At 31.4% G+C, this 27,019-nt stretch overlaps 1 protein-coding gene across 3 annotated transcripts in view; it reads left to right on the plus strand.

Annotated features, from left to right (window-relative positions):
* jus (EB domain-containing julius seizure protein) overlaps positions 1-27,019 on the plus strand; it is a 33,967-nt gene that overhangs the window by 5,843 nt on the left and 1,105 nt on the right. For 2 of the 3 annotated variants that reach the window (XM_018460726.1, XM_018460727.1), the window contains exons 2-5: positions 19,500-19,652; positions 20,529-20,669; positions 21,720-21,834; positions 23,068-23,255. In XM_018460726.1, coding sequence (XP_018316228.1) covers positions 19,500-19,652; positions 20,529-20,669; positions 21,720-21,834; positions 23,068-23,255 — 597 coding nt within the window. Of the gene's footprint in view, positions 1-19,499; positions 19,653-20,528; positions 20,670-21,719; positions 21,835-23,067; positions 23,295-27,019 lie in introns of all 3 variants that reach the window. The other variant, XM_018460725.1, reaches the window with a different exon arrangement.

Raw genomic sequence — 27,019 nt, forward strand, 5'->3', positions numbered from 1 at the left:
CTCGTATACATAGAACAGCTGGATCATAACCGGAGGGTACATCTACAAATTGCGCATAGATGACTTCATGATATCGGCGGTATCGACGCATTAGAGTTTATGAAACTATCGATTTTGATTTTCAAATTTTAATCCATAAAACAGATGCTTAAAAAAATACGACGTAAATATTAAAATCTGTAAATTTAGACTAAATCAAAATTAATGATCCGAAAACATCCGATACGAAAAGTGAATCACGCTGTTACGTTGCGTATGTATATAAATCAATTTCTATGTTTTTATTTGGTTGGATGCAAAGTGCATTTGCATCTTCCCACAAAACTATGGAATAAAGTTAAGAAACGAGAATTCTTTAAAAAGAGAATTGAATAATTGCTCTCTAGACGAAAAAGAAAATACGTTGAAACCCGAGGCGATCATAGTTCTGCTCAAATTTTATTTTCAACTTTATTCGATAAATATGACAAATATTTACGTTTGATTCGAGCATGTTTTTCTTGTCTCTCTAATTTCGATGTTACATAAAGTTTACATTTATTATCGCATCTTTATCACACACGAGAGAAAGTTGCGTCCACAGATTTGAAATTCTAATTCGCTGTCGTACCTCCGTTTCGATCACTGGAGTCTAAAGAGCTCTTTTATCGTGTCATGATAATTATTGTGTTCTAGAAAGGTAATTTCAGCAATCGCGATACATCTTCTGTCTACAATGATTTAACAGTAAAGTTTCACGCGTTCAAGTTTACCCATTTTATAATCCATTTTATAAATCCGATTAAGCTCGATCGCGCCAGCCTCGACAATGGCACCGCGCCAAGTCAACCTCAAATAAGCTTGTATTGACAGTTCCCTGGGGTATCGTGACAGGAGCATCAGGTAGGGTGTGCGCGGCCGGAATAATCTCGCAAGATAAACGCGAGCGACTGCCGACTGGTAGCTCCTAGATTCCTCGGAGTCGAGACCAGTGCTGGCTCTTGCATACGAGATCTCTCTCATATATATAGATCGACTGTCGAGATAGCGTTAATGATTAGCTTGCGCGTATTGTTGAACGCTCGACGTATCTTATTTGATACGATATTAGGTGTTTACTGGTTGTAAACACTGATAGATCAGATTTTCTCGGGTTACATGGGATTATTGCAGCTCGCTTTAAATTCTCAGGAAGAGCTTTAAAATCTTGTTTACTTTTTCATGATTTGCTTCCAATCTTGATCAAATATTTTTCTTCTTTTAACAAGGTAAATTTTAAATTTACTTTAAAAATTATTCTATTCTTCGACAATGTTTAACTTAAACTTATCGAAATTATTTCTTTATTATTTTAATTTCTGCAATTTATTGAGAAGTAAAGGTTTGATAAGACTATGTAATCTAATTGTAAATATTCTATGTATGAACTATGTAATCTATAAAATATGATAAATTGAAGTGAGTTGAAGGAAAAACAAATATATATGTATTTTATCTAACACCTCTCTATTTGGTATTGTTTGGAGACTTCAGAAGTACACTTTCTGCAGCACGCGCATTCAATATTTGTCAAGGAAAAAGACATATAGGAGTAAAAGTCCTTTTTCCCTCAGAGTGTCTTAGATTTTTATCTCTTGTTCCATTTCAGTCTTTCTTTCCGTATTGTAAAGCAAAAGTTACATTGAGATATGAAAAACATTGGCCAACTTGTTACTCAACTTTGAAAACTCGTAAGTAGTCCAACTCTAGCAATAGATAATGAACTGTTCGGATAGCTAATGTCGATATTGCATAGAACTTCTTAATGGAAGTCGATTAATGTCTTCAAATGTTTGAGCAATATTTGAATTTCTTTCAACAATACAGAATGCAGTTACTTTTGTCAGAAACGTTGTGGCCGCGATAGTGCGGATTATAATACAAGCAACCGACGCGACGTGACATATGCAAGGCGCTAAGTATAAAACATACTAAATAGATCAATAAACGACAATAACGTAGCCCTGTATATATAGCTGTTATTTATTTACGTCATGCATGCGGTACGTAGCACTTTTTCCGTTGCGGTTTGTCACAGCACTATGTAAAGATTAACTTAAAAAATGGCGTTACCTTGGCAATTCTACTTACTACGCCTTTGTAATAATTTTCTAGGAAATCAGTCTCGCGGACGCCGCTAAAAGAGACATCTATTTTGCATATTCAAAACGCGTTTAGCTCACATTTTTGAGAAGAGTCCGATATATAAATTTTCTGATATATATTCATGAAGCACGTTATGTTCCTTCTTAATATACAGAAAGAATAAAAACAGTCGTCACGTAGGGAGGATAAAGCATCCTCTAACCTGCAGAAACGTGCAATTTTATTTTGTTGCTGCAACGTAATATGTTAAAAACATCTAAAAATTAATCAATATTTAAATTAAGCCACAAAGGGATGTTTTAATAACTTTATACTTAACAACAATAATAGTAACCCGGTAAAAATTTTTTGTACATTAATATGTATAAATATGTATATACATACATAAACACGCATAAATATTTATATTCATAAATAATTATACATGAAATATGTCCATACATCTTTCTTTCTTTTGTAAAATTACTTTTTATTGTATTAAAAATAATAATAATATTGAGAAAACATCAAAAATAGTTAATGGGATTATTTTCGCACAGTTTGTTTTAGAAAAAATCAAGTTTGAAAAGATGTAAAAAAATTTGCTCATACATAACTATGTATAATTTTACATGCAACTGTATCGACTATGCATCGATGCAGTCGATAGGGACGTTAGTGAAGAGGCTAACAACATCCAATGACATTAACTGAAATTCATCACTCAGTCGCCTTGATATTATATTTTTAATTCTCAGCATCCAAGGCTTCAGTTTACTATGAAAGTAGGGGGTGATAGATTGAATTTTTTGTTACAGTGATTAGGGATAATGAGTTGATAGAGTTTGATTGGTATCACAAGCCGACCTTTTCGGATAGATATTTGAACTTTTGTTCACAGCATCCGGTTTCTCAAAAAATAGGTACAATCGCGGATTGATAGGGTGGTTTTGCTTTCGAATCCTAGATTTCACTTTGATAATTTCTGTTTCATAATTAAAGTATTGTTAGAGAATGATTATCCATTGAACTTTATATTTGAGAATATTAGCAACCGTTTGAAGAACATTATTATAGCTAGTAACAGGAAGAGTGTTGATAACAGCGTTGATGTAGTGCAGCCTTAGTGGTTCACTGTTCCTTTCGTTCGTGGTATTATTGAGAAGTTTGGTAGATTGAATAGCGATCATATGAAGGTATCGTTTTATAGTATCAATAAATTGCGAGAATTCATTAGGGATATAAGGACCCCTTACCACGTGACAAGAAGTCGAATGTTGTTTATAAGATTTCTTGTAAGAGTTGCGACGCTAGTTATGTGGGACAGACGTGTAGACAGCTGAAGTCAAGAATCACGAAGCATAGGAATCATATCCGATGGAACACGTCTACCCGTAATGTTATAACGGAGCATCGGTTACAAGAAGGCCATGATTTCGATTGGGACAACGTTACAATATTGGAACCACACTACATGAAGAGATTGATTTCGGAGATGATATTCATCAGGAGACAGACGCACGGACTCAACTTGCAGACGGATATGGAGGAGCTTCCCAAGGCCTACCTCCCGATTATATTATAGATAAGCTGTAAAAGATCGAGTTATTGTCACGCCTAGTCAGTCAGTGTCGTTCGTACACAGTAATGAGTCTTTCTGGCGTGATTTTTTATTACTTTCCAACTTTCATTTTCTTGGAATTGATTAACGTTTTAATATTAGATTTTCTCATTTGTAATCTCGAAAAATATTAGCTAAATCTAAAAGTGACTCACTGTGTCTGATGCTAATTGGCCAACATATCAAGAACCGATTTTTGAATTATTAATAGTAATGTTTGCGATATGGTGCTTTGTGATCACGATGAGCATCCTTATTTTCGGGAGAATTAATTATAATCTTAAAGTTTATTGATAAATTAGTTTTCCATATTCTCTATTTCGATATTTCCTTTCTTTTTTCTTTTTTCTTTTTCTTTCATTCTTATTTGGGTTTAATTTCTGGCATTTAAATTCTTGATGTAGGGGAGCTCACCATGACAAGATAATTTTTATTCACAGTTTATATATGTTAGTTTGTGTTGTCTCTGAAAAAGGCTTAAAAGTGAGCCGAAACATGTAAGTGCGTTTAGTAGAATAAAGAAATTTTACGCTTTATGGGTGTATTATTTGCGCGACGTCTTCTGTGCCTGACTCCTATTGTTCTTATTCTTTTCAATTTCTTTTTATTATTCTATGTTTTTTTAAATTAAATTTAAGATCCAAACATATTTTGTGACCCTGCAAAATTTTCCTGTTTTTGCAATATCAGTATATCTACGTTATTTCCTACAAAAATTTGATTCATTGAATTGCTGCAGCTCGATGGAAAGGAAAAATGAGAAGATCCGAACATATTACGTTTTTTTTTTGCAAAAATTGTATTGAAGTTTATCCTTTTCACGTATTTCCTATTAGATTCGGTTTTAAAAGATAGAACGATTCCACACGTGAATACAGGAAGTTTGCGAGCTTTGTGAGACATGTTTTTTGAAACAACAGAGAAGTTCAAAGGGTGTCTCAGAAAATATTTGCAGGGTATTAGAATTTGCTTTTTATTTTTCCGTGTTTTTACAACGTCTAGTTGTTTGATTACATTTTTCTAGCTATTGCCACACGTAATTTCCCAACGCTTGTGCGTGCGTGGATTACCTTGATATATAGCGCATGAGGTTGCGCCTCTACACTGAAATGATCGATATCAAAAATATATTATGTCTCGAAGCACTGCAGTAGTCACATCATTGAGCTTTTGCCACGTATGTACATACGTGTAGATGCATCACGTACTTTAGTTAATAAACTGACATGTTAACGAAATTGACCAAGGATCTACACTGGAAAGTTTATTAAAATGCACGAAAACAGATATTTTGTTATATTTTTTAATATTACATTTACATGAAGATTACGAATTGTATCAATCTGATTATACAAATGTGATATGAAAATGGAAGGCCAGAGAACCATATTTGAGTTTTCTTTCTTCTCCAATATACACATGATTTGAAAAACAAATTTTATTTCTCGCGCGATTTTATTATATATATATATAAAAAAAAAACGCGTTTACATATTTCTTTTCAAATTTTTCAATAATACAAATTATCACATTCCTTAATTCTGTTTACTATTTATTTTAATTATTATTACGTAAATTATTATTACATCTCTTTGAAGTATAATGGTGTTTGCCTATGAAATAAGAAATAAACGAAGGAAAAAATATCTTTTTTTTTAACGAAATTTGAATTTAATTTACAATTTAGTTTTCGCAATGTGAAAAAGACACTCGTGTCTTCTTTTGGAAAGACTTGCTATCTAGCACGTAACAGATCTCTACATCATAAAAGAAAGTAGGCTCTTATAGATTATTAGATTGGCATACTTATTTCTGCAACTGATATAACTTAATCACAGAACTTGTACAATCGTACTTGTACAATGAAATTACAGACCATCGCGTAATATCATAATTAGATATGTTCCACTTTCGACGACATAGCTGCTTTAGTCCGACTTAAAGGCAATAGTTTATTCCCAACGTTAGCTGTCTCAGTCGTTCAGGGTCAGTTCAAAGCAACAATCTACTTTACTTTCCGCTTCTTCTCGCTTTCCGATTTTTTCCTCTCTTCGGTTTGTTTGGATTCGCTACTACTGCTGTTCGAACCTATGTTATTTGGTACTATCTTCTTATCGGAACCGATCACATACGGCAAGAGTCAATCTTGATATGGATCACCGAGTCTCATAATGACACTGAATATACCTACTACTACACTACCCTCATCTTCTTCGCTGTTGTTGCAAGCTACATCCGTTACTTTGTACTTTTCATCCATTATATTTAAACCTTGCTTTCACTTATGTTAGAGATTCTCCGACGAAAAATCCTGAGTCTTCGTACTTTTCTTCTTTTTCTTAAAATTCTCTTTAATCTTTATGTCATTCTTCTACACACGACTTTCGATAAATTAAGTATTGCCAAAGCCAGGGATGTGTTAGTAACATTGTCCACTAGTATCTCTGTTTCTTTTAATTGCGTCGTCAACGTGTCCAGAGCAGTTCTTGTTGGCTTTGGACACCAGATTTTCAGAAAATTACTGAATATATAATAATATATATTTAAGAAGCTCAGTAATGTCATCCAGATTCCACTCCCTCCTTTTCTTCTTCATCTCTTTAGTCCATAGATCACCCCATGTTTTCTCTATATTATCCGACATGTCCATGTCGAGCAGTCTGATTTGCGACTAAGTAACACAGCAGAGAGTGGCGTGGAACCGTTTCTCTCGTGATTATATTTAAGCGAGTCGAGGGACTGTAACTTGATTCCTCTTATCGTAAAAATGCAACCAGAGGTGAGAATGGAAAGAAAAATATATGTAGCAAAATGCACGCCAACTTCACGAGCAGATTGTACATTGTAAAGAAATTTTGTTAAACGACTATGTTAAACTGACTATGTTATAGTGAAAATATATTGCATTCTTATTTGTAACATTATCAAAACAATTAAACACGAAATTCAAACATTATTTTCAGATTTGTGTATGTTATAGTTATTTTTTAAATATTTCAGCAAAACCGTTTTTTTTCGTACGAGGTTTTAATTTTTCATGTACAATGCTGCATATTCAAACACAGCGAATAATCGATATTTCCCTTTCGTCATACTTGTTATCGTTTACGGAATTTTTTTACACCACATTGTTTCGGTTCTTCTTCCCACTGTATTTCGTCCTTCTTTAGAAAACTAAAGATCCATCGTATTTATAAACGGTAGTTGTCGTTTCGTGCTGAATTATATATCGCATTATGCGGCTGGCGAGGGAGTCTCCGTGGCTTTCTGTCTCTCCTAACACGAACATAAAAGTTTAAACAACGCCGGCGCAAGTTTTAATCATCGTCAAGCATCGATCGCAGAATGTTGTTGTATCTTTCCTGCCTCTAACGTTGGTAGCACATATTATTGTAACACAGGCGGTGTTTTTTACGAGGTTACGCTGACGTTTAATGTGCCATCGATATTATTACTCGTTTATTATTGAATATCTTGAATGCCGACATGCTAATATTTATCTGAAAAATATATTTTGTTACGCGCTTTGCGATATTTTTTAATAATAGAAGAAACATGTTTACTGACAGCCATATCCTCATTCATCATATATTTGTGCTCGCATTCATTATTGTAGATATTGATTTTCTGCAATCTAAATGTGACTTGGCTTATGAAAAATATTGTATCATAAATAATTGTTACTTGAATATTGCTCAATTTTAAGTTTGTTTTTCTCGAAAAGACGATTTTCTTCATAAATCGAGTTTTTTGAAGTTACATATACGTTCTTGTGTTTATACTTGATTTTCATAAAAAGAAACTCGGTTTATGAAGTAAATCAACAGTTAAAAAAATCATATATATAATAACAGTAATAACAAATTATATTATTATATTTATCAATAACAATTATTTATAAATGAGACAACAATATTTTATTTATATAATAGTTTTAAAGACAGTTTAATTTTATCTAATATTAATTGTTTTAAACTTTATATGATCTTAATCTTCTTTCGTTCTTATTTCTTCAAAAATGTAATAGAAATAATTAGTTTTAATAAAATATAATAGATTTATAGTTTGTAGAATTACCAAAAAGCTAAAAATTGTAAATTTTTTTAAAAATAAATCAGAAGTTTATAAATTGCAGAAAATCAATGTTCACGATAACGAATGTGATAATGAGTATGATCAATAAAGATATAGCTGATTTTTTGTAGCGTGATTTTTTTGAAACGTGCTTAAATTTGAGTTTTTGTTTATATTATGCTATTCGTACTTTCATATTAGAGCAGATGAAAACGACAGCTATCATCGATTGAAACGATCTGCTTTTATGTATGCAGATATTGTTACTCTCTGTTCTTGTATATAACAAATTATTATGAAATATTTCTCTTTTAAAAAAATTTATTTTTAGTACATGCGACAACAATTAATTAGTCGAGAAGTGTCGGTGCAAAAGATAACATAATGTTCGATAATACAATGCGGGCACGTGTACAATCTTCGCTTTGTGGCATTTAATTACGACTGACGTTTCCTTTTGAGAGTTATGAAGAAGGCTTCGGAGCTCCTTTTATCCGAGGTTTACAACGTAATTAGAACGCTCCTCGAGGCGCGTGCTACTATACCCCCGAAATGCTCGGGGTCGTAGCTTTCTTATGCGCTCCATTTGACGCAGACTGCAATGGAACTTTAATTCCGGTCGCTGCGCTTAGCCGTGAAAGAAATATCTTTTAAACATGCTTTAATTAGGAATCCTAGGGTGCATTCCGTTTCACGCATGATGTGCATAATGCATCATTTATCCTTGTTTAACATTCGGTGAATAACAAGGATAAATGATGCATCATGCGCATCATGCGTGAAACGAAACGCAACCCTAAACTGATACGTGATACAATATCGCTATTTTGAAAAAGAAACAGTGTATACGAACAGAAATTAGTCGTTTAAAACTTTAAGCGGCATTTATAATGAGATTTTAAGGCGTAAAGCTTTAAGTCGTATTAGAAATTGATCAATCATAGTCGATTGTTCTTCTCACATTCGACTGTGATTGGTCAATTTGTTACAATTTAAGGCTTAAAGCTTAAGTTTTACGCCTTAAAATCTCATTGTAGACGTCGCTTTACTCGTATATCGGGAAGCGAACTTAAGAGCCCTTCCAGATATGTTACAAACAAATTTAAACAACGAAAATTGATATACATTTGTGCAATCTCTCTTTCGTCTCTTCGAGGTGAACGAACGATAGGATTGCAATATACATGAGATTACTGCAGTCTGCACTGCGGATTCACATGCGCCAAAGTTTCTTTTATAACCTGCACAATTGTGCAGGTTTCGAAATCGAACGGCTGCTAGAAACCGCATTTAATATTAATGCAAATGTAATAACATAACAAAAGCACAATGTTTTTATCGTAATGAGACAATAACAATTTTGGAAAATGAAATAGAGTTAAGTTATAATATCAACCTGGAGATATAATGTTATATTATATTTATTAATTCAACCTTCCGATAATAACTTACCACGATCGTGGTAATAAGTTATTATCGAAAGGTTGAATTAATAATTTTCCGTGGTTGAATTATCCATTACGATATTTATTAATAATGTACATATTGATGCCCTAATTTACAACTTGAATATTGTACTGCTCTTTTATCGCATTAATGTTTATAAATCATTACACAATTTATCATTTGTTGTCAATTTATCAAAGAGACAACATATTATATCAATATTTGTCGATCAATTATTGCCAATTAAGCAATGATTTTTATTATAATATTTTTATTATTTTTATTTTATGTTAAATTGTTATTTTATCTGAAACCATATTTTGAATTATTATATATTGTTAGTTCTGTACTATAAGATTTAATCTTATCTCTGACCTTTTATTTCAGCTTTATTTGTGCGCTGAATATTTTAATTATTTGTATTACTCATTATTACGAATATGTTAGCAAGTAATTAATGTATAGAATTTTATTTAAGCAACATATATACAATATACGGTAATTAAATTGAAACGTTTATTGCTGATATCGACTAGTTTTTATCATACATTTGAATATACCTTAATTATATGAAACAGAATGCATAATTACATATCTTTAAAGTGACTTTATTAAAGTTATCTTATATTATTAAAGTTGTCTTACTTATTAAAGTTATCTAATTTTCAAGAGATATTTTGCAAAGTTATTCAATTTTCAACTTCAATTTGAATTTATCTAGCTTTAAGTTTAACGAAATCAAAATATTTGTCGTTTACAATTACGTTACATTTTTCACAAGGTATATTTCTAATAAAAAATATGTTGATAGAGTGCAAACTTTTTCTTAAAAGCACGTCGTCTTTACAATACGTACAGCAAGCGACTTTAACAATTAGTTTTCTTTTGCCGTTTCCCTTAATCGTTTTTTCCTCGATTAGTCATCTTATGACTGACCATCACGCAAGCTTAAATACAGAGGCATGACTGCAATTCGTGGAAATGTACGATATACCAGTATTTCTAAGCAGAGTAGTTTTTACACGAATTGCAATTTCAATACATGCAAAAAAAGAAGGGTCAGTATTTTGCACTTAAAGATGTCACACGAATGAAGTTTGCATTTTTGCATGTATTATATTTTTGCTCTTGCTGCATTTCATTTTATTTTACATTTTGTGATATATAACGTAAACTGATTGATTCGTGTGCGATATTTTAAAATTAAGTAAATTATCAGCAATGAACCAAGTTGCTTGATGTATTCCATGATGTTATTTCAACTTTTCCACGCTAGCAAAATTAATTTTGCCCTTCTGGTTGCTCAGTGAATTTTGCGGCAAAGCCACATTCGATAACAGATTTTACGCAAGAATCGATGCACGCCTATCTATTTCGGAGGAAGTTGAGTGCTTGTCGTGATTCGCATTACCCGCAGCAATCTGTTGCGCGGTGCTTCCGCAAAATACGTCTTGGCTTTTTCGCCGTGAGAAACACATCGTCTTTCCGATAGGATTTACCTGAAAAGCACAATTCCAAGATAACGACTTTGAAGAAACGAAGTTTGAAAGCTGTAATTTCTAAGCATTATTGTGTTTGACTTCATTTCTTAGCAGTTTTAGCTTATTTTGTAGTTACTCTTTGTACTAATAATTCATACATGATAATTTGATATTTTGATAATAAATCTCAACTGATTGTAATTATATAAAATTGATATTTAAATGTAGAGCTTGAATATTTGTTTACATAACAATTAGTTAATGCAAAATATATGCATAAGTCCACATTACAGTGTGATGTATTTTTATTATAAATATATTAATTAATCTTAAAAAAGAATAATTAATTATTTCCCGGCAAAATTTTTATACATGAATATTTATACATGTTATGTATGTTTATACATATTTATATACAGTATGTCTCATTTTAATTCAAAACAGCCAGTTTCTGAAAATTATGAGATTTTAGAAAAAAATATTTCAGACAAAAGTTATATGTGACTTCAAAGGGGACATAAGATAATACTATTGGTTTGACTTTCATAAACATATATAATTTATGAATATTTATACATGTTTGTACTTATTGATATATACCCAGTTGGAAAAAATGTGTTGAATTTAACATAAATCGCAGGTCCACTCAAATTTTTGAGTTAATTTTACACAAGATGAATATGTTAGAAAGTTACATAAATATTATGTAAGAAAATAAATATAAAGAAAGATAACATCGACACAATTTGTAAACAAACCGTGGGAACATTTTTTTTCAGAAAATTAACATTCATGACATGATAAATTAACTAATTATATTTCATTCATTTGTCTTAAAATTTACGTTTTAAAACATATTATCTTTATGTTACTTGTTCACTTACTCATAAATTGTCATTTTGACACTAAGAAACATTGAATATCAATTTCACAAAAAATCTTTAAATAACATAATCACATTATGTTAAATTAACACTCGAATATTAGAAAATTCAACACAAACTGTTAATATAAACGTGAGTGGATCGCTTTCAACACAAATATACAAACTTTTTTATTGTGTATTCATGCATGAAAAATTTTTTACCGGGTTATACTAAATTTTACGACTACATGGAGAAATAATAACTGTTTCATTCTAAGAATTCTTTATTAAAATGTTATTTAATTAAAAAAATATTGTGATTATTGTATTGTAGAACAATCAACAGAAATTCAATTAGTCGCGTTAATGGTACTAAGCTTACAGATGTGCGATTAAAAGCGTGACCCTCCACCGAGGATTACGAGATCTCTGGGTGATAGTCTCTTAAGACTAATTTCGAACTCAAACTCCACAAGCTCATCGGCTTTATCTCATCTTTAGCCTACTGTAATCATTGGAAGGAAATTGTGATATACATCATCGAACATAAGCCGAAATAGCCCATAAAGCATTTAATTAATAAACATGATACTTCCAGCAATTAATCGAGTTCTAATTTCATAATAACGATGTCAGCAAAAAAATGAGAATGCTTTTTTCATTTCTCTCTTCATTTTTGTGCATTTTCTTATCGATCCTGAAACTAACTAGACATCAGGAAAACGAGGATAACACGAAACGTCCAATTAATAAGCGTGATACAGTTAGTTGAGCTCTAATTCTACGATAACGATGCCAACAGAAAAACGAAAAGGATTTTCATTTTTCCATTTTCATTTCTGTTTCATTTTTGGATCGATGCCAAAACCAGCTGTGACTAGAAATTTATGGGAAAATAGGGATTACATAAATTGTCCAGGATCAAAATCGCTCGATAAATCCGGAATAAATTTTATAGAGAAAATATGAAGGTATTGTTAATTATAATTATTTTGTTTTCCATTTTTCATGTATTGATAATTTAAATACGCAAATAGTGAATCTGTTTTTGATTAATTTCAATATTCTTTTAATTAATAAATATTTTTAACTGTAAAAATTTGCATTTGTTTTGCAGATTCCGAATTTTTACGTAAAATGTTTGTTCCACAAAAAGAATCGTGATCTGTAAGCCCGAAGAAAATTGCGTGTCATGTCGACGACAATGTCGCAATATTAATACGTGCACGCGAGATTTTAGAGCTGTAGGAACATTTTAACGTCATTAACATTATTATGCGCCTTTCCAACCCATGAAAAACACGTCGACAATCCTGACGAAACGAATGAAACGCGATAGGAATTTATCTTCTGATAAATGTCCTGTCGTCGCCCGATATTTAATGTTGCCTCGCGTGATTGAGAACCCGATAAATGAAGCTCGTTATTTTCATCTCGCGGATCGATCTCTTTTCTTTTTACGTCGACAAGCACGCCTATTGCGCTACTGTTCGCGTATTAAATATTGACCGCGTTTCTCGAACAATTACACCTTATGCCTAATACACTACGTTTATATATACTATGTTCATGATAATATGTTTGATTTTTTGAGAAAGAAATACTTTTTTTATCTTTTAATTGTAATGGACACCGATTAAATTAGAAAAGTGTAATTATCATACTTAAATTTTTATTATACTATATATACATATACTTTTATTATTTAATTTAAAAAATTATTTTTATTATAAGCAAAAACCAGAGCTGATTATAAAAAGATAATCATTAAAGAAAAACTTATAAAAGTAAAACTTATTTTACTTAAAAAATTTTATAATAGCTTTATGAATTATTTTTGTTCTCTCAAGAGTTCCTACATTTTTAAAAATAAATTAACTTTTAGTACATCTGGGAAAATAGGAGGATAGGCCTCAATATCTCAAGATAAACAGTATCCGTCTTTGGGGAGAAATTTTGGTCGGTTGGTTCCGACAGTTACAGCCATAGAGTTATCTAATATGCACATATTGGGCGGAACATGCATGCAAGATCGACCGCGAATTGCCTGTTCGGTGGTCCTACCGAAATTCTGTTCTCTAGAGAACCGTAACTCGCAAAATAAAATTTTCGGTGAAATATGCGTTCGAGAACTTCTTAAATTTCCACTTCATTTGTTGCGCTTTGGATTCTCAAAGGTACGAAAGTTGAAATCTTTTGATTATACTTCTGAAAATTAAACTGACACTGGTTTATCTTGTTAAAAGAAATCATCGTATATATATAGAAATGTTACACGAAAAGCTTAACTGATTAAGTCAGTCTTTCAACCAAAAGAAAGAAGAGGAATCCAGCATGTTGCAGAGGCAGGAAATCGAGTCCGATTCGTCGTCAAGGAAATCGATATTTCAACGAGGACCCGTATCTGTTCGCGTGCCAATTCGTCGTAAAGGTCTTTCGTTGAGTTTCAGATAAACTCGACAGCAGAGTTATCTTCGAATCAATCAGTTAAATATTTTCTTCCATACGCTTGAAGCGCAGGTTGCTATGTCGACGTGTCAAATAACATGCAATCTACAAATAATTTTAACAGTGTAAGATAGCATAAACAGAATGATTAAAACGTGAGAACAATTTTTAAATCAAAATTATGCTGTGTCTTTAATACAGAATTTTAAGATTAGCCAGTCTGGTCTTATTAATAGTCTGCCATGGATCAATCTTCTCTCTTTTAATTCTTAAAAGTATTTAATAGATTTCGCAGTTAAATAAGTATTAGATTTAACAAAAAGTTTATACTTTCATTAGACTGTAAGGTAAATATGCAGTATAACGGACCACCCTTCAATGATCTTGACCTTGACATATATTGTCAAGACCATGACCCTGAGTGACCTCCGATAGGTTTTAGTTGGCGGTTATCCTTCGTTAAAAAGTTATAAACAAAAAAAGTTTAAGAAATAACATCACATTTCCGCCTCTCCCCATATAATTTTTGTTGGTGAATATTGAAAACAACGGACCTTCGATGACCTTAACCTTGACATATATTGTCAAGGTCAAGGAAATAGATTTCCTCTAAAACAAAAAATTGTCTTTGAAAACATTAATTTCCTATAATCTTTGTTTTTAAAACAGAAACTTATTTTCACTTCTACCCTACTTCAGAGCGCTCGACTTCCACGTGAAGCGACTCCCACCTCCCCCCCCCCCTGTTTGGGGGAGCACGACTTTCCAAAGAAATATGGTCAATCTCGGAAAGTCGTGCGCCCCCAAGTAGGGGGGGAGTGGCGTGGAAAGTTGTAAAATATACTTACTTTAAAGCAGAAAATTTCTGTTTTATATAGTAAAAAAGAGATATCGTTTTTCAAACTTCTTTTATTAATAACTTTTTAACGAAGCGACCGCCAACTAAAACTTGGCGGAGGTTACTCAAGGTCATGACCTTAATGTCAAGGTCAAGGTCATTGGAGGGTGGTCCGTTATATTGCACATTTACCGATTATAACATGCGTAAGTGAAAAAGATCATATTTGGCGATTCTTCGTGCCTAATCATGTATCATCAGACTGTGTGATAAATGAAATTGGAAAAATGAAGTTTTCTGGGAAGGGAATTGAAAAATTTCTTTTTTTAAGTGATAATACAAATAGAACTATGTAACTAATCAAAACGTGTAATCTTATTTCAATTTTACTGAAATCTTAATTTATACTTTTTAAACTTAAAGTTTATTAAACTTTATTTAATAGATATCAACTTAATATTTTGCGCGGTACGGAATGTAAGAAAAAATATTAACTATACAGCATTGACTTCTACATATTTCTTGTTTTTCTCTTTGCCATATAATATCTATAAAAGTAACTTGTAAAATACGATAGTCGTTATCAGTTTAGAAAAATTTTCTCTATAAACTCGTGTATTCTGAGCATGTTTATTATCCTGTCGTTTATCACCCAGCCCGTTCCATGTCATGGAACTAAGTGTCCATGGGAACACCTCGAGCATCTTATAACGATTAATCTTTTCAAGTTACGAATAATAATGAAAGTGTAACGAGAGTGTAAGGAGAGTGTAATGGCATTACTAATCGCAGGTAAGATCGCAGTCCCGTCAAGACTGAGCGTCGCCATCAAAAGAGACTATCATCGCTATGGGCTATCATTAAAAATATTACCACTTAATATTTCAACACGAATATTTTTAGCAGAAATTTTTAAATTGTAATAAAATAGAAGGATGCATTCTGCATGATATTAAGCTGTTATTTTTTATTTCCGACGAAAAATTCGCAATTCAAAACTATAGATTTGCGCTTTTGTTATATATCACGCTTATCTGAAGACAATGGCCCGTATTCAGAATGCGCTTACAATAATGTTAGCGCGCTAACATACTATACTTTACGTCACGCACATTATAGAATTTCAGAGATAAAAGCGTGCTTTTATCGATAAAAGCGCGTTCTGAATACGGGCCAATTAATTTTCATTAAGTTCGATCTATATAAGACGCAGAATACAAGTTGCAGGTCGCAAACTTGTTGTGTCAGCCAATCTCGAAGCGTCACTTTTAAAATTGATGCATCGGATTGGTTGACGCAACAAGCTTGCGACTTGCGACCTGCGTTCTGCGTTTTATATAGATAACGTTTTAGAAAGAGGAAAACTCTTAACTTAATGATTGCTGTATTTATTCTGTATGTGTCTCAAAACAACAGTATTCACGTACTAACTTGGTATTCACTTACTTCAACTTGGCATAATAATTTTGAATAAAATATTTAAATATTGAGCATTAAATAAGGCAGTTATTATTTGAAAATTGGTTATTTGTAACAATAATCTTATATCAACAATTTTTGTTTTAAAGGAAAAATAAAATGAACATTCTCTATAGCGTTTTGCACTGGGAAACTAATACAACTCTGGTGGATATTGAGTGCAATTGAATACAAATCAATATATACACATATTTTCAATGTTAATAGTTTAACCTTTTCAATTACATATTTTTTGTTATCACGATAATTTTATAATTTTAAAAGGATTAAATTATTTATTAACACTGAAAATATGTAAACCGATTTGTGCTGAATTGCACCAGCGTTGTACTAGTTTTCCTAGTGGAAACTGCTATTAATATTGACGTCAAAATAGTATGATGTTAAACAAGAATAATTAATTCCTAAATGATTAATTGTTTCAACTTTTTCTTTTCGTGATAAGGAGAAAAATCTGTACTATAGTATCGAGATTGCAAAAGCAGAATAAAACGTGCATCAGAAAAGAGAAATTCATTCAAGATCCATTCAATTTATAAAATTACTTAAATATTAATTAATAAAACGACTACGAGGAACTTTATGAATATCTGATGATTGAAAAAAATCTGCGTATTATGTTCGAAATAAGCAAGGCATAAATGACATAATAAGACTTTTCACCGTAATATTAAATTACACCTACTACTGTAATAATAATTTCTAACCGATTAAGGGACACGCACAAGCAATGAGTACATGCATACGCTTTCGAGTGGACGTACGTACACAGACTAGAAAGTAATTTGAATGAAAAAAAGGGGGTAGCTGGTGGTGAGGTAGCTGTGAGAGGTTTTGCACGTGAGAGCATTGGCGGCGTGCCATAGAAACGGACTGACCCACTTTTAACGCGTAGATTGACCCGCCTGGCGCCATTTTAACTTCGAGCCGTCGAATAGTCGCCACCCTTGATCCCAGTCTTTCCAGGTCACCGCGAATGAATTGTTTAACCCTAAAAGAGACCCAGCATTTTCTGATAATTTTCAGCACAGTGCAATTAGGACGGAAAAAGAGGATATATAGAGATTACCACAATTTTAACGTCATCTTTAAAATGTTCACTCTTCAAATTCATTATACGCTTCACGATTTTAATTATAGAAAAAATTAATTCACAATCCTTATTTAATTCGATACTACATTAACATATTAAATTATTTAAGTTGCGACTTTCCTTCGTGTTCCTTTTATATGTATGCGATGCATAGATTTGTACCCTTTCGCAATCGAATAAACGGTTAAATATATTTTTCCAAGATGATTTCATTAACTGTAATCAATTACACTTCTGTAATTGATTACAGTTAATGAAATCATCTTGGAAAAATATATTTAACCGTTTATTCGATTGCGAAAGGGTACAAATCTATGCATCGCATACATATAAAAGGAACACGAAGGAAAATCAATCTAAACGTCTGTATAATTGAAGTCGGTGTTGTGCTAATCAAATTTCCGCGGTTGGCCAACTAGTAACCTACGTGTAAACTTTCCAGACAGTGTATGCAGCCTGTGCATACACATCACTTCTTGCTTGCAGCTCTATGCAATTTCTGTGCGATCCGAATCAATGAAGTGGATATAAATATCGTGTACAACATTGTTTTTTGAAATTTTTATTAATACTGCTATTAATATTTAAAAACAATCTGGGTTAAAAAAGAAGCGAAAGGAAGATTAAAAATTTCCATGTATACCGCTGGAAGGTATAATTGCTTTCTGGCGAATGGAACAGCTTTATATAATATGATGGAGCAATTAAAGTAATGAAATAACGAGTTATTAGTTTTGTAATTAGTAATCCCAGATGATCCAATTCAGAACGACCAATCCTGTTTATGTCCCGTTTTACTGTAATGTTTTTTTAGTATCATATTTAAATTACATTTTTACGTAAAAGCGAGAGACGCACGCCGTAAAATTAACGTCGCTTGAAAAATTTATGATAAAGATAAAAGAGTTTGTCTTCCGGCGAGCTAGAATCATTTCATTCCTTTTAACGATTTCAAGGATTATAAAACCTACAGATATTTTTCCGAATCGGCATGTATTGTGCAAGTCAAGAGAAGAGTCCTTCGGAACTCTATTGAAATGTCGTAGGATGGAACTTAGATAGGGGCCATTATTCATCGACAATACAGCAATCAGGCTTCTCTGAAAGAGCTAGTCAACTTTCTGCAAAGCATTATTAACATTTCTACTAAAAATTGAGATAATATATAAATTGAGAAGAATTTTGGGAAACTTGCGCGGAATTGTTGTAATATTTCCAGTTCTTACTTTTATTGCATTTCTTACATGTGCATACATATATCTTTTTGCGCATACTTGAACATATATATTGAGAAGATGTCTGTATGGTTACCACGACCGAGTTTGCGTAAGATATTCTGACGCATTTTAACTTTTAGTATGATAAAGTTTTTGATAAATCTGAGATTTTTATATAAACATAATCTGAATTCAAAGGAGAGAGAGCAAAAGAAAAATTGAAAATTTTTCTATTTATTTATATATCGACTACTAGCTGTAAAGCCAAATTAGAGACAGCCCAGTTTTGCTTATGATTACTTTTCAAGACTAAAATTATGTAATTTCGGCGCGCAATTTATAGAACTGCATATGTACATAAATTCTCACTAAAAATATTATTTAAGAACTAAGATTCAGCTTAGACCGTTGAAATTTTCGTAACTGAATTGTGTATTCATAACTTAAGATATTTCGTTCAAATTAGAGACTATATATCTAAATCTTATGTTAGACTAGAATTCTGTTTATAATTTTATATGCTGTGTATTTTTATGTGAATGTTTTGATATAAATTTCACATATATCCTTGAATTTTTTAAAAAACGTTTATCGTATTACATGACATATAAAAATATTAATAGAATTTTGTCCTGAATTTTGACGCAAATTATTATAGATCATTTAAAGTGAGCTTAAGTTATAATTATTTGTAGGATGACATGAGATTGATATCTTTTTAACAGAAATGTGATGCGAGATATGATCCCTAGAAGTGCTTATTAGAAGTGCTTAACATGCAATATAAATATGTTTTAAAATACCTTATTATCTCTAATTATCGTATCTTTCCAGATCTATCCGATAGGGGCACGAAAAAGTTTGGTGATGACTGTTTGGAGGACAAAGAATGCGGTTTTGCTGGCTCCTATTGTGAACAAAAGAAGTACAAGTGCACTTGCAAGGAAGAATTTGAAGCCACGAACCATATCGACAAGTGCGGACATGGTAAGTTGGTATGCTTTCCGGTATTCTGGATCTGCATATAGAGTTTTGTACGTGGCTCCTTTACGATCATATATATAAAATATATGAAAACCTCCAGAGGGAATCTCAATTCATAGGGAGAAAATTGAAATAGCTTCTCTTTCATGGAATTTCTAAGCATTATGAAATAACGTCGTCTGTCAATATGATTAACGACAACATATATTATAATTATTTGAAAGAAATTAACTTTAAAATGTTGTGTAAAAATATTAATGTAATTATAGTATGTGCATGAAATAATGTTTAGCAGATAAAAAAAATTTTACCCAAGAGAAGTAAATCAACACGGCGCGATGCATATGCCAGTGGGATTAATTTCCATACGCGAATGCACTTGCTAGTTAAATGGGCTGGTGCTATCTGGATCGAGAATGATTCTATTTCCTTCTCAGTTAAGTTGCCATATCCATTAACAGCGATTTCGTACATGATATCACATAGTAAACCTCGCAATTAAACAAGTCGATCCGATTGCGAGTAAACTATATGCTGAAGCTCAAGATTGGTGTACGCATAAGAAATGAATTCCATTCCGTTAATGAATTGACGAATGATTAAAAATTAAAAGAAAGAATCTTTAACATGTTTAGCAGAAAAATTCTTATAAATTATCTGATGTAAATATAATATTGTAGTTTAGAATATCAAATAATTTGTTGATTCTCAGAGTATACACTAAACTTAAGAAAAGTTTCGTTTATTGTGTAGACAGTTTTATATACACAAGTAGTTTATATTTTAAAGTATTTCTCTAAATTCTGTTTTACGGCATATTTAGAATTTCTTATTTACATTTCACAATTTACGGAGAATGTACTCTAAAAATTATTTTAGCGGCGAACGTGAACGAGTCCTGTTTCTTCCGTGAGCAATGCGAGGCGCGGGTGATCCAAACGGAATGTCGTGATGGTCGATGCATCTGCCTCTTCGAGAAAGTCCCGATGACGCAGGCAGACGGTGTAATAATCTGCGTAGGTAAGGAAAGGAATTTTCAAAAAATGAGGACATGATAGCTTTAATGAAAATCTTGTCATGCCGACACGACGTGGTTTGGTGAAAATTGAAAAAGACAGAATCGATGGAATTAATGAAATTTCTCCCACTTGCTCCATTCCGATATTTTATGCACACCAAGAATATTTTCCTTGCATGAAAACGCAGAAAGATAAAAATAAGAAGCACTTCTATAAAACATAATAATCCTATAGAATATATAAATATTAAACAGAATGAAGAATATTTATATAACATTTTAAGAACATTGTGTGTTTACACAGACGGAACGTTGCGATTAATGATCGTTTAAATTTAAAGAGATTTCTGCGATTATTCATTATATTCTTTGCTAAATAGCAACTTTCATCGCTTTTACTTTTTAACAATAAGCATCAAATAATATTCAAATTTAAAATTAATAGAAGAACGTTAAACCAACAAAGTCAGTTAATAACAGTTAGTTCATAAATACTCAATACATTCTTTGTACTCACAAGGAATGTATTTTTTTTTGTATCACAACTGTCCGGAACCGATTCAATTCTTTTCGAAATATATTGTTAAACAGAAAAATCTAAAAATCACGTATTTTTTTATATCGGCTCAATTTGAGATTTAAAGTATAAAACAACCTCTCAAAATCTAATTATGAGGATGGGAATATTTTCAAAATATTAGGCTTTTGAAAAATGTAGATACACATAATTATAAAATATATTTTTAAAAAAATCAGAAACGTTTGTTTAACATTATTTTTTTATATATCTCATTAGTCTCCTTGATAATTGGACCGATATAAAAGATACCTCGTGTGTCTTAGATTTTTGTTTAACAACATATTTTAAGGAGAATCGAATCGGACTGTCGTAACAAATCCCTTGATGGTATATATTCTTCTTCTTGTGAGTGCTCTCTTCCATCCTATCAATAGTACGCGTTTGACTTTTAATTCCTCTAGGGCATGTGGGATTTAATTTATGAGCTTCTAGTTCCGCGGTCCCTGGTGCAAACCAACGAATTTGTTTTCAGCCGAGGTCAAAGAGTCACCCAGCCTCCGGTACATCGATCCAGCGATGATCGGCGTTCTCGTTGGCATGGCACTGATGTTCGTCATCATTTGCGTCGTTCTTAGACTTTTCAGCAAGTAAGTAGTTTGATTAAAAAAAAGTGTTACAAGTAATTTATATTCATTATTCATATTTTTTTAAAATATTGTTGTTACAAATAATTTAATCCTTATTAACCTTATGCAATTTGTATCAAAATAAAGCATGCATAGACTTCGATTAAATTTGCAAATTTCTTTAAATAATAACGCGACCCAATTTCAATAAATCTCTTGCATATCATTCGTTAATAATTAACATGTAAATTTAAGTTTAATCGTAGGTTGGAATTAAAATTGTGCTCTGGTGACAACTTTAATAGAAGTTGTCAAAATTTGAATACAAATTATATGCGTTTAGCTTAGATGACTGTTGTTTTATTCAAGAAATTGCGATGTCGACGAGTGTTTGGTAAAACAATCACCTGTTTATAAAACATTTCCATATAACACTCTGAATAATTAATGTTTCTCAAAATATTGTTAGGTATATGACATCGTGCAATATGTGTTTTTATTGGAAATAATGCAGTATTATTTTATAGTACTATTCATTATGAGAAATGAGTTCTTAGAACGCTTTGGCGTTTGTAAAATCAATCTCGATTTTACGAAAGTATTGCTCAATTATTCATATACCTGTATCTACTAATATTACTGGGTCAATTCTAAGCAGAATCGTAAGGCTCGCAACTTGTGCTCGTAAAACTTGTAAGAACTTATGACTGATATTGTAATTCTATGCATATGTACCGTAAGATGTATGATCATTTGTAAATATCTACAATTTCTCGTAAATCTTATGACTAGCAAGAAGCTGTTTGTAAAGATATTGCATAAAGTTATAAGCATTTATAAGTCCTTACAAATCTTATAAGAATGTTATAAATTTTACGATTTTGCTTAGAATTAACCCGTACGTTTCCAGAAATTTCTTATTTCTCGTGTGAAAAACGAGATTATAATTATTTAAAAAAGAAATTATATATAAAAATTATATATAAAAATTATATATAAAAATAGTTATGTATAAAAATTGCTTATTTCTAAAGCTGAAATAAAAGCACTACTATAACTCGCAAAATGTTTGTAACAAGATAAAAACATTTTAAAATACAATTGAAAAATTTTGAGAATCGCACGTGTAAGTATATCTCAGCTGTACATGTATTATAAAAGCTTTGTCATACGAAAATAATTGACAAGTGGAAAAAAGTATTTACCTCGTAAACAGTTGATCTATTAATTATGTGACATGATGTGGAATTGCAGGGCTCGTTGGCGAGAGAACCGCACTATCTTTAATACACCCAACGCGCGATTGATGAACGTCTCGCTGCTGAGAGAGAACAAACTCTTGCACACTCAGGAGAGACGTGGCTCGAGAGCGAGTGTACGAGCTCCATCAAGGCAACCCTCGATGGCATCCTTGAGGGCCCACTCACCGAACGCCTCGCAAGGTGCGAAACACTCTCACCACTCACAGCACAGAATGAGCCGTATGGGTTTTTCATTCACTTACTAAGCAAGCAACTTGTTATTCAAAGCTCTGTTCAGATAGAGCAAGTGACTCTTTCCTATCTATTTCGCGATATTTCTGATGCAGCTTCCTGAAAATCGATGAGTCCAGGAAACGACAGTTCTAACGATCTGCGTGTTGATTGAGATAATCGATGAAAAAAATCTTTAATTTAATTCAAGAATTGATATAAACGATTTTATGAGAGACGTGGTTAAAACGTTTATAGTTTTATTTTTAAATTAAATGTAAGTAAATATTGCCTATATAGTTTTATTTTTTTAATTGTTCTATATTATTATCGTGTTCATATTACATTTCTCTTATGACTATTTCGACTTATGGATTATCGGATTTTTGACCAGCATGCACTAATTAGAAAAAGTTGAAAAGTAACTTCAATTGAAATTAAATTGAATTGAAATTAAAATTATCTACATTAATGGAGGCGGGCATTACTTTTTCATGTGACCTTGTAATTATTCATATCCAGTATAGTTAGTACTAAAGGAGAAAGAAAAGCAATAGATTTAGTATTATACGATTACTATATTTTACTTACGATCAATTCGATTTATGACCGAAGTCTCGGAACATAATCACTGCACGCCGTAAGTAGAGAGATATATCTGTATTCTTATTGTTATTTATATGTATTATATATTTTCTTTTCTCTTGAGAGAAAATACTTTATTTATTTATATAAAGTGTCGTATCGGATGATTGATTTACTGCAACTGCAATGTTTTCTAAATTTTAGATTCTTATTTGCCAAGTTTTTATATATAATAAAAGATTTTATATTTATTTTCTATTCTACGTTTTTTATTTGTTTTGATCGTAATTTTGATATAGCTACACGTTACACAATTTATGATCAATCAATGATATAGAATTTGCTTACTATACCGAGGATAAATACGAAGTTACATTAAATATTTTCATATTTTGCATATAATGTTTTGAGAAAAATAGTTTTGTTTTATGTCATTAGGCAAATAAATAAAATTTCATAAAAAATTAAATTATCATTAAAAAATTTATAGTTATTTAATTATAAATGTACTTTATATTTAATTTTAAATATTATCAATGCTTTTGTATCTTATAATTAATTATATTGATCGTTTTTATTTAAACACATTCAATATAATTTGACATTAAGAGTTGATTTACCTAGATATCCTTTCTTTCTGGAAATCTTGTTAAACTCTGTCGAACTTTTTATAAGTACTCGTAGATTGATGATATTAACAAGTCTTATTATAGTAATTTGCAAATTAAAATTGTAATATGTATGAAAGCAAATTTTCATATTATTTTCCCTTGACTTAATCAAGTTTCTATTGCCGAAGGGATTAGGATTCCCCGAACACATTTATAGATAATGATTGCATGGCTCGCGTGTATAGTCGCGTAATTTGATTAGATTGCATAAGCGTCAAATACTCCATCATACTCCATCTAAGAGAATTTCATTTGAAAGATAGGACTTGGAGTACATCGATTTTCACAAGACTGCGTATGTATTATACATACAAGTATCCATATTTAAGGGTGACTATTTATTTATACCTATCTACTTTTATGTAGAAGAGCTCTTTTTATGCTCCTTGATGCAGAATCTTCTCGTACTTTACGCATGTACAGTCGCCTGCCAAGAGGGAAGCTAGACCGAATCGAATAATTATTCTTTTGCCAACATTAGAATTATTGAGTTGTTTATATATATTTTAATTAAAATTAATTTTAGTATTATTTTTAATTGTGTATATTCGAATTATTATTTTGTGTATTGTCTTTTATCTTATAAATTAATTTCGCGTTACGTGACTAACAGAGTTATATTATTATGAATGATATACATTATATATCCAATCATATTATAATTTTCCATTTAAGCAGTTTCTTAATTTAATTTAATTCAAAGTTGGCAATGTATCTTGATTTATTGTCAAAATGTATTTTTTTATGAATTTAACTCTCTTTGCAGTCAATGTTTAAAGTAGTTGTCCTTAAAGAGATCCCAACTGTAATCGTTGTTATTGACTATTCGTTGTTGACTCTCGAGGCGCTCTATTGTAAACATTCTTTCGATGCGACATGATTTCTTAAGAGGGCAAATCTAATTTTATTTCTTTACAATTTTGTTTCTACATACGTGATCTGTTTTGCAAAAGTAAAACACAATTACAAATAAATCGACTAGTCTACAATCTTATACAATCTAATGTTATACACGCCCTATTGAGGATTCGTCGCAACTTCAATTTAGTAACTTGTGAGTTATACTAGAAGAAGTTTCTTGTAAGCATAGTTTATTGAAATTTGCGAATATAGTTGCTTGCTATAGTAAAATAGCAAGTTTTGCATCTGCACGATAATTCATTTAGATCATTACACTTGTCAGTAGTAACTATTATACATATAGAAACATTTTGATGAGAAGAAGCATAGATATACATATAGTATTGAGAGGGAATAAGAACATTCTAATATTAAATAATTTTGTAATTTTACCGAATTTATGTATTTTTTATAATTTTATTATATTGGTTAATATAAGAAAAAAATTACAAAGTCTTTTAATTTGATTCATACGCATTTCTAAAAAAGCTTTTTTATTCCCTCTAAATAGAGAAATACATAGTGCAATTCATGAACTGTTCAAATAATCCGCAAAGTGCACTTACATTCGTGTTCACGTTTTCGCACAAAGTTTATAAACACGCTGAGGCAATCATTAAACTTGCAATATTCTCATGAAATACTTGTCAAAGGAGCCTTTCATTTCATACAGACAATGAAGATCATCTTAATACTTGTTAGATGGAGTTAGCTAGGTAATTAAAATAATATATGTGCGACACGAGATTATAAAGGACTACCCAGTTTTATAGAGGAATTTGGATGAACTTTGAGACATGCTTAAAATTTTAAGATATCAAAAGAGAATAAAAAATTCCATAAGCCTAACTTTATAGGAAAGGTTTCCTGAGTGCTATATTGGTCACATTTCAATTAGGCAATTAAAACCTTTTGTGTCTCTTCTTCATACTTTGAGTGTCTCTCTCCCCTCTTCATCGATTAATATATATTACTTATAACTATTCATTTGAGGTCCAAAAAAGGTTTTAGTCTTCGTCAAGATTGGACATATTCCAGATACTAGATGATTCGATAAAACGAATAAAACCAGACCTACATGGTACATGATTATAATAGCAAACTTTGAACAGCTGTAGCACTCAAGGGACTCATTTTACAAAGTTGTGCATATGGAACTTTTTAATCCTTTTTTGATGTTCTACAATCCTAGCTAGGTCTCAATGCTGTTCAGCCGGGGTCCAAACTAGGCGTAGTCCTTTCCATAAAATTCTTTATTTTCAATCGTTGTACATAAATTACTATTTTAGAAACAAATTGTTACTTCTTGACTGCTTATTAATGTTATTTTAATTCTTAAATCAAACTTTGATTTTCGAAGCCTAACAGTAATTCACTAATTTATAACTCAAAAAATGGTATTAAAAATAAATATATTTGTAATTATTTTTGAAAGAAATTAATAAATAAAAGTGTCTATATATTTTGAGGAAGAAAAAGTGCCTACAGAAAGATCATGCAAAGCACATTTTTGCCGAGTACCTTTCGCGCGTTCGAGACATATAAATTCGTTCGCTAGAAAAAAATGTATAGCATGCA

This window comes from Mycetomoellerius zeteki, unplaced genomic scaffold (genome assembly GCF_001594055.1).
Source record: "Mycetomoellerius zeteki isolate Tzet28-1 unplaced genomic scaffold, Tzet1.0 scaffold96, whole genome shotgun sequence".
Classification (NCBI taxonomy): domain Eukaryota; kingdom Metazoa; phylum Arthropoda; class Insecta; order Hymenoptera; family Formicidae; genus Mycetomoellerius; species Mycetomoellerius zeteki.